General features: G+C 33.4%; 1 protein-coding gene across 1 annotated transcript; it reads left to right on the top strand.

Moving 5' to 3' along the window:
* The first annotated feature begins 2,169 nt into the window (after positions 1-2,169).
* On the top strand, positions 2,170-8,248 carry LOC128189087 (uncharacterized). Its single transcript, XM_052860538.1, has 5 exons — positions 2,170-2,290; positions 3,992-4,034; positions 4,474-4,690; positions 5,049-5,278; positions 5,908-8,248. The coding sequence occupies exons 2-5, from the start codon at positions 3,992-3,994 to the stop codon at positions 6,585-6,587; spliced, it is 1,170 nt and encodes a 389-aa protein (XP_052716498.1). The 5' UTR covers positions 2,170-2,290; the 3' UTR covers positions 6,588-8,248.
* Positions 8,249-9,908: the final 1,660 nt, after the last annotated feature.

Raw genomic sequence — 9,908 nt, 5'->3', positions numbered from 1 at the left:
TCGTGATTTGTATACCACGATATTTGACAAATCTCTTCTGCTCTGATTTATAGGTCAGCCTGTTATACTGTGTGGAATTGTGGGTAAATTCTGTTCCCGGTACTGTTTTGACTGGCAGTAATATCGACACAGTGGCATAACTCTTGACAGACACCACAAAACACATAACATTGTATGCGATAACAAAAGGGAATGCAAAAAAACAACGAAATCCCTTCAGTTTGTATTGTTTTAATTTCATCTTTAGCAAATATTAACATTATTTACGCAATTGATTGCTCCAAACTATTTTTTTTTTTTTTTGTCGTTTGAAAAAAAAAAACTGCACTGCAGTATAGTTTGGTGTATTGGATATTTAAAGTTGAATCAGTTATCAAAAGTATTCTTCAACTGAAAGCAAATGCAATTGATTTGAAGAGGCGGTGATGTTTGCAATCTTTTGTCTTACAAATCAATTCCCAGCAAAAAGCCAACTTTAGTCCTATTTTTACATAAGAAAGGATGCCTGTCATTCGAATATCTATGTGCAATAAATATTTTCTGCCTAGAAAATGCGCTAAGCAATTAGTCTATTTCTAAAAAAATTAAACCAGCATCATACAAAAGAATAATAAAACGCAGAGGAAATCAAATTACAGAATGTACTCTTGTGCGTGGGACTTTTAGACCAATTAAAGAAGAAAAACGTTTATAATTAAAACAATGAATTGATTTAAGTGTTTTTATTATGTTATTATTACAATTACATGTGTAGTAAACATTGGTAACGGAATAACTGTCTGGGTTTCAATTTATGAGGGTCATGAATTGATGGTTACCAAGTGGTAACCTCGTGATAATTTGCATAAACTCGAAAACCGTGACGATTCATTTTTATATAACTTTGACATATTGATTTATTTGACGTATTTCATGATATATATTCCTGTATAAAATCATCTCTATGAATATACAAAATTAAATCAATGCATATGATTGTTAAACACTGTCACATATTTAGATAATTCTGCATTTTTATTCGAAAATATAAAACCCAAAATCTTCAAGATTTCTATCAAATTGTTCAAATCAACAATTAAGGTTTCTCATTAAAATTGCTAGCAGCAGGTCTATAGCTTCCGGTCTGACAAAAATTCGAGCGGACGACCTGGTCGGGCTACAGTATAGAAACTTCGTGTGGAATCTACACGATCAAGTTCTAACCAGTTTATCGATCCGTCGAAACCTTCAGCACCCTAAGAAAAATCACGGGTAAAATGTAGAATTTACACCATATTTACATACGTATATTCATTTTCTGTGTTCAAATTCGCTAAATCCCTCTGTATATGAAAGTATATGAAAGATATTCCACGAGATACAAAATATATACTATAAAAAAAGATAGAGAGGAAAAAAACCAGGATCGATTCTGCAGTAATGCAGCTTAACTCTTTTTCTTAAGGCTTTTAAAATAGAACATTTAATTCATTCTTAAATATATTGGTATTCGATTTGATTGGTTTGAATTACGAGTAAGTTGCGAATTCGTTAATTTCTAAAAGACAGAAACGTTTGCATTTGGTTAAACTTACTTGATCAAATTACAAAACATGCTAAAATTATTTTGTTGATAAACAACAATACAGTTTAACGAATTGGGAAATTCGTTCTAAACGTTGGAGCAAATTGGGTTCGCATACTATTCCTCAAAACAAGTACGAGGACGTTCTTAGAATCAAAACGGTGAACACAGCATTGTTTAAAATTTGCTTTAATCAAAGCTTTGATTAATGCAGGAACTCCAATTTTTTATGCCACTTTCTTCATTAGAACATAAGCCGCCAAAAACCCATTTTATTGTTCAAATATTTGAATACTGAAAATATCATGTTGCTTATGTTCTGTCTTTGATGATATAAAAAAAATAGGGGTAAATATCGACATTTCGATGCATAAAAAAGATTTTAAAAGGTTAATTCATCACTTAATAATGTCGGACATCCCTTTATCCTTGCACTGCAGCAAAATTTAAAAGTCTACCGAAGTATGATACTACTCAAGTTTAAATGGGTTTCAAGAGGGAAAAATGTATTCATTTTAGAGATGTTACACAAAATGTAATCAATATATAGAACACAGAATGTAAAATAAATGTTTGAGTTCAAAAGTAAACAGAATCCCTGCATGTGAAAGCAAGTTGGTTTTCCAGTTGCTGAATTATTTTCTCAGGGTTAATCTAGCTGCTCTTGAAATTTGTTGCAAAAGTACTTCTGGATGTAAATAACGGCTATAAATTATATCTATTAAGGTAAGTAATCGTCAAATTAAATAAAGAAGATAGGAAGTTATAGTAATGAGATAAAAGTCAGTAAAAAAAAAAAAGATCTGATACATGTAGCCACAATCAGGATCTTGTTTTCATAACAGTTGAATTTTCTTTGCACATGTATCGTTAATTATTACGATGATCTTTCAAAAACATTTAGATCATCCCGCTATATGAACTGGTATATATATGTCACCGCAGAAGTCCACGAGATAGTTTCATCCGATAAAGGTTTTTTTTCTGTTTTATCCTTCAAAGTTTCGTTTGATATTTCGTAACACCAGTTCGTTGATAAAATTATCAACTGATACAAATAATTTTCGATGGAGCTTCGGACCGATGCAAGAGAATGGATTTCCTTTTTGTGCTAAACATGTCATGCAGTCAGAAATCTTATATTTTATGCTGTTTATAAAAATGGTTTTCCGTACCCGTTCGTACTCGTCACTTTGTTGTAAATTCAATGAAATTTAGTTGCGATGATACGCCGTAAATTCAGGACAACAATTTTCCAAGTTTCCAAATAAATTTATACAAATGTATATGTTTTGTGATGCATCTCATTTTTATAAACATCTCTGACAGATAACCGAAAGCTGACTGTTCAAAGTATAACTTAAAATTGACCGAACGGCATAGCTCTTACATTCAGTTACCTTTCTAGACCGTTCAGTTAATTTTCACTTGACTAAATGGCAATCATCTTGTGGTTTGATTTCGTGAATTGACTATTCAACGGAGTATGTAATATATAGATAGTGCTTGTTTGGGACGGAAGGTTGAAAGTGGTTTTCGACGGGGTGTCCCTCCCAAACAAGCACTATTTATTTTCTTATACTGAATTTATTAGAACCGTTTCAACAAGAGCTTGGACGTTGGGCAGTACGTGATAAACTCCGATTTGATAAAGGCGGGGTCTACACATGGTTAACTGTCCAGCCATTGGCTAATAGATATGCATACATAGAACGCAATGACGCTCGTCCGACTTCATCCAGGGATGTATTTATATATATTTCGCTGAAACAGCGTCAGTTTCACACACCAGAGCAACGGTTTTGGCAGTCTATGAATATTAATGAGGTTCTCTAAGCCGTAAGCGTCAGCTAGTTTTGACGAGCAAACTAGATAAAAACATCCCACCGAAAGTCCAAGCTCTTGTTAAAACGGTTCTACTTTAAAAATACGCATAAACTGACTTCAGAATGACGTGAATTCTACGGCGAACCGTACGCACATAAATTACGCGCATGTAACAGTTTACCCGTTGCCAAGTAATATTTGCTGAGGGTAATAGAACGGATTTCAGTATTTAAGATGAAAGTAAATTGAATTTATGTATTGTTTGACGAATATTACTTTAACTACAGTTTTTTTTCTGTCTCGCGTAATAAAAATTACAATTCATGAAGAAAAAAAGACAAAAAAAATGTCCCCAAGAAATCACGGAAAATACTTCTACAGCAAACAAATTATATAAATTGATTGATGCATTATAACTAATAATAAAATATATTTGAGCTATGGTAACAATTAATATAAAAAAATTAGTTTAACATTTAATAAAGCTGATAAATCTCATTTATAAATCATGTGCAGAACTGCCATCTTATAAATATTTAAATTTAAATATTATAATAATTTTGATTTTTTTCTTCATGTCTGTTTCTTCCTTTTTTCCAGATGAATGCAGTTTTGTTATTTACTATCTTATCGGTAAAAATTGGTATGTGTCTTTTTTCATAACTATTTATAGACGAAAAAAAAGTATTATTCAATATATTGTCTTAAATACCAATTTTTAATGAAATTCAATCTTAAGTTAAAAATCATAACATGGCAAACTATAATTTGTCGTGTAATGATTTTTAACTTAATTAGATATATAATTATAAGTAAAGAACAGTACCACAAACTTATTTTTTAATATGTAATGTTGCTTTTTACATAGCCACACATTAATACCATAACATGTACATGTGCAAGTACTTAAAATATATCACATTGTATAGCTGTCTGAAATGAAGCATTAAACTAAATGTAAACATTTTTTTTAAAAGACACGACTCATGTCTTCATATCGATATAAATATGACAACGTTCAATCTTATTAGCTAAACCAATCAATAATTTCATTTTAAAGAGTATAATGATTCTAACTGCAGCTCCGACCTACCAGCAGAACGATTACCTATGCAGTACTCATAGTCCCTCGGCAAAGCACTATGCCTCTTTGAACTACTGCTACTGGCTAACGCCATCTTCACAGACCGCGGATGACGGAGCCCTCACTTGTGAGGCCGCAGGGGGGTACATGGGCTATATAGATTCTACTGCAGGTCTTTTGAACTTTATTAACGATGGAATGGATAATCATTGGAGGTAAACTTAAATTTTTTTTATGTTAAAACATTTTTGACCAATCAAGGCAACAGTTAAGCTTGAAATCTTTGTTTCATGTGAGGATGTATTCGATTAGCTCTGCGCAATATTTTTCATTTCATCATTGCACGACATTTAATATCAATATCGTCATGAAAAAAAAATCTCAAAAACACCGTTATTAGTAAAACAAAAATTAGAAGATATATTAATTTTTTGTATTTGTCATGTGAAAATGTACAAATCTGTTTCATTGATTCAAATTAAAATACATGTATATCATTAAAGTGTATGAAAGCCAACTGAAGCTGTTCTTTGAATTATACTTCAAAATTAATTTTTTTTTTTTAAATTTCAGCTTTCATAACCAAAGTGTCTTTGTGGGGCTTCGATCGTGGACAGAGAACAATGCGTTCACCCATTGGGACTCGTCGCCTATCTATACATTTAAATGGGATTACACCAATGGACAGCCAGATGGAATAGCATTCCTTCAATTTTGCGTAACCTTGTATCCTGATCCGCCACATCTTTGGCACAACACCCGCTGTGACAGCTTGTTCCAGTCTCTTTGTTACTGTCATTTAAGTAAGCGGAATTATTCATAATTTAATTTTTATAAATAATAATAATTTTAAAATTATTATAAATAATTAATAATATACATATTTTAGGAAAAAAAAGAAGTAAATAGCCTATTTGATATATCGTTCATTATGGGAAATCGTATGATTACCCCCATCCTTCTTTACAAAAGTGCATGGTAAAGCTTATGAGAGAATCTGCCAGGGCTGCATTTTACAAAAGAACTTACGACAAAGTCGTAAATATTTTCCGTCTCATGGATTGATTTTAAATGGAAAAAAAATGTCAACTCATTTATTTACAACTATTTTGACTGCCATAATCATATTTCACAGCCATTAGAATAGAACATTGATTAGTTCATGATTAATCATCATTCATTAATTTGGTCGTAAGTCATAATTTCTTTTGTAAAACGCATAATCATGCAGGACTTATGACTACTATGAACTATACATGCCTTATGATACGTTGACAATTTTATGCATACTCAATTTTAAGGTCGCATTCAGCGCAAGACACTTTTACTTCGTAACTTCCCGTTACGTATGCAACGTTCGCAAGAGTTTCTGATGAAGAAATGATCGTTTGTTTTTTGAAAAAAAATTAATCAAAAATTTTCGTTTTAATAGGTGGCGTACAACATACCTGTTCTGTACCAATTAATGCCAGTGTGACTTCACCTACATTTTCAACAATGTCGACATCATTTCTTGTGACGTCACCAGCGGGAACACCCCTCACTCCTTCTCCCCCCTCAGACTCGTCCATTGTACCCTGGTCAATTCCAGTGTCTTCAAATTCGGACTATTTCTACTACTATTCATACAACTCTATAATTACTGTGACAACTGGAAGTACATATCTGTGTCCATCTTCAACTTCATGGACGCATCTAACCGTGACGTCAACTGTTTTCGTCACAAGCTACGTCGATGCGTCATCTATAATGCCGTCTTTGTCGTCGGATTTCTCATCATACAGCCCTACTTCGAGTACGCACAACGTCAATTCGACGATGAATGCAACATCCCCCAGTGTAGACTTGAGAGTTGATAAAACTTCAACCAGTCGCTACCAACGAACGAAATATAGCGCTGGTGACGAACGACCCCTGAGTCAATTCCTAGGAACAACGGCCATCATCACCATTGTTGCGATCATCGGAATTATCATTGCTGGGGATATGATCACCATAGCACAGCAGGTTAAAGCCAAACTCAACCAGTGGAAAAGGAAACTGGAAAAAGAACCTGCCAAATTAGAAAACGAAGCATGCGTTGAAATGGAACACCATACATGGGTTGGATAAAAGTCACACCCTTTCGTCTATGAAACATTGACAAGAGAATTCATGATAGGAAATATTTCTTCTATGGTCAAAATTAGTTAATAATAATCCTATTTCCTGAATGGAGTCCGGAGATCAACAATGTAATTCTTAAAAGTTATTTTGTGTGAATCAACGATCTATACTTTCCTATACGGAAAGTATAGAGAAACGTGTCTCTCATTTTTTTACATTGTAAAATATAACGTTAAATGACTTCGAATACAAGTTAATAGTTGATAGTTGTTAGTTATACAGGGCCACTACAATGTTTCTAGAAGAGTCATCCTTATTTTCCTCGTTTTTCCCTATTAATTGTATTTTATTCGATCAAACCAATGGCTAGTGAAACCAAGTTGCTTTCCCTTTTCAGTTTAGATTTAATAATCAAATGCCACATTTTTTGAAATAGAAAATAATGACAGGACGCGAGTTTTAACATACTAGCTGTTACTTAATATCATATGGTAAAGTTTTTTTGTCAGACCCCTTGGAGTATTGTCATATTGTAAATTTTGAATTTACCGGGTGGCAGTAAATACAAAATACAACATGACAGTATCCCAAACGATAACGACAGCCCGTGAAGCGGTATGCCTGTAACCTCAGGGAGATTCGTCGAGACTCATTAAAAATTTTGTACTGACGTCTTTTCCTAGTGTGTCCCGGGCTACAACGCTGTTAGGGGCGGGGGTAGAGGGTGATATCTATCCAACTTTCCTATTTTCAGGACTGTACATGCTGCAACTGATTTTTCCAAGAAGGTGAGAAAACCATTAAAAACAAGTTTCGAGAATTCGGCATCAGAATCAATGATCATGCATGGAAGGAAGGGGGTGCGACCATCTTGGTTGCAGCAACATACACCGTTTTACGAGCATTTGACGTTATGTTCATTTTCTGGTAGTAAAATAATAAATCCACTACTCAGTGGCTATAACTTACATTTGGGTTTTAAGAATCATTCTCTGTAAGCATCAAAAATTCTTAAAATAGTGATGGAAACCCACATACACCGATTTTGATGAAATTTGGCATATAGGGATAACTTGATACCCTTTCATCAAATTTGACTGCTAATTACTAATTTTAGGTACCGTTACCATGGAAACGACAACCCTCCAAAAAATGGCGTCCAGGACCCAAAAATCACTATTTTTACCTTATTTTGATTTAAAAAAAAACAAATTCCACGATTTTTATTGTACAAAACACTTTCTTCTAACATAAAGATTAGTTTTAGTACAACAAATATAAAACACAATATCGGAAGCCATGAATAGGTTATATACTATTTTGTTTGTTGAAAAACTACCGTTTGGGTATTTTAAACATTTATGAAAAAACTCAGTTTTGAGCCATTTTAAGACATCAATTACCAAAAAATGCACCGACAGATATTAATTAAACTTATATATTCTTTTTATTTAATGCTTTATGTATAAAATATAAAAAAAAACCTGCAGATGTGTTTTTTCCCTTAACAAAATTACATGGTTTTAGAAAATGGTTGCCATGGAATTTTATGAAAACTTCATATTTGTGGTATATGTGTAAGTTCATCATAATTTATAGATATTTTACCAACAAATTATCAATTTTTCATATTTTTGAAGTTAACTTATATTGTGCCTTTAAACTTTATCATCCAGTGTTTAAAAAAAACAGTTGCCATAGCATCAACCCTTTAAAATTTTAATACATGTATGTTCAATGAAATGTTAACACTTACTACAACATATAATTGAAAGCGAAAGTTTTACATAAGACTAAAGAAACAAAAACACTGCAATGGTACACTAGGTAAATCTAAAATTTCTGACAATCCTTATTTACTCCCTCCCTCTTACCCCCTACCCCTACCCCCCCCCCCAAAAAAAAAAAAAAAACAAAAAACAAAAATAACCCAAAACCAAAATGGTTGTCACCACAATATCAAAACTATTTCATATCTTAAACTTGTTATTTTAAAACTTTTTAACATCAACATCACATCATAATCATTAGTCTTGTATCATTTTTAAAGGTGTTTTTTTTTTACATAATAATTTTAAAAAAGGAACAGATTCGATACAGTAGTGTAGAAAGATCATCTTCTGACACCAAGAATGTTAAATGTAAAATCTTTAATAATCGCATTTGGTTAAACTGTGCGTTCTTTTCCCTTTCCCTTTCAATGGACTGTGTTTGACATCTAAGTGTGAATTGTTTTCAATTTGGGGGTTTTTTTTCTTCAAAAATAGCTTCAACAATATCGTATTATAACAAATCCTCGCGATCTTTCATGTTGATTCTGCCGAACAACTTCTGGGTTTTATTTAGCTCACCTGAGCTTTTCTTATCACATTTTGTCTGTCGTCCGTCTGTCCATAAACTTTTCACATTTTCAACATGTTTTCCAGAACTACTAGGCCAATTTCAACTAAACACAAAGCACCCGTAGGCAAAGAGGATAGAGAGTTGTGATAATTAAGGACTGCGCCCTTACTCAAGGCAAGATATTCAGGAATTATTAATAGTTTTTTAAAATATTCTTCTCAGAACTATTTGGTCAGGAAAGCTGAAACTTATGTGGAAGCATCCACATGTAGTGTAGATTCACATTTGTGTAAATCATGACCTCCGGGGGTACAGTAGAGCCTTAATGGAGGTCAAATGTTCACATAGGAATATAAAGAGTAAATCTTTAAAAATCTTCTCCTCAGAAACTAATCCGCCACGAAGGATGAAACTCGTGTGGAAGCAGCCTCGGGTAGTGTAGATTCAAATTTGTTCAAATCAGGATCCCAGGGGTAGCCAGGAAAGCTTAAACTTGTATAGAAGTATCCTCAGGTAAAGTAAATTCAAGTTTGCACAAGCCATGATCCCTTGGGGTAGGGTGGGGCAACAATGGGAAGTTGAATTTTTACATAGGAATATAAAGAGTACTAGTAAACCTTTAAAAATCCTCTTCTCAGAAACCAATCAATTAGGAATGCTGAAACTTGTGCGGAAGCATCTTCTGAAGTTTGTTCAAACCAGGGTCCCTGGGGGTAGGGTGGGACCGCAATGGGAGGTTGAATTTATACATAAGAATATATATAGAGAAAAATATTTAAAAATCTTCTCATAAACCGATTGACCAGAAAAGCTGAAACTGTGTGGAACCCTCCTAAGGTAAGGACTGGGAAGATTCAATTTTGTTATCAGAATCCCGTGGGGTAGGATAAGGTCACAACGGGGGGGGGGGGGGGGGGGGTTAAATTTTTACGTAGATATCGATTTCATTTGTAAATTCCTATCCAAGCAATGAATGTAAACACA

This window comes from Crassostrea angulata, chromosome 6 (genome assembly GCF_025612915.1).
Source record: "Crassostrea angulata isolate pt1a10 chromosome 6, ASM2561291v2, whole genome shotgun sequence".
Classification (NCBI taxonomy): domain Eukaryota; kingdom Metazoa; phylum Mollusca; class Bivalvia; order Ostreida; family Ostreidae; genus Magallana; species Magallana angulata.
This window is presented reverse-complemented; position numbering and strand designations above follow the sequence as displayed.

Excerpts from the sequence above, each read along its gene's own strand:
- LOC128189087 (XM_052860538.1), top strand. The coding sequence starts at position 3,992 with ATGAATGCAGTTTTGTTATTTACTATCTTATCGGTAAAAATTG. Across the intron at positions 4,035-4,473 it reads TATCTTATCGGTAAAAATTG|CTCCGACCTACCAGCAGAAC; the intron begins GTATGTGTCTTT and ends TTCTAACTGCAG. Across the intron at positions 4,691-5,048 it reads GGAATGGATAATCATTGGAG|CTTTCATAACCAAAGTGTCT; the intron begins GTAAACTTAAAT and ends TTTAAATTTCAG.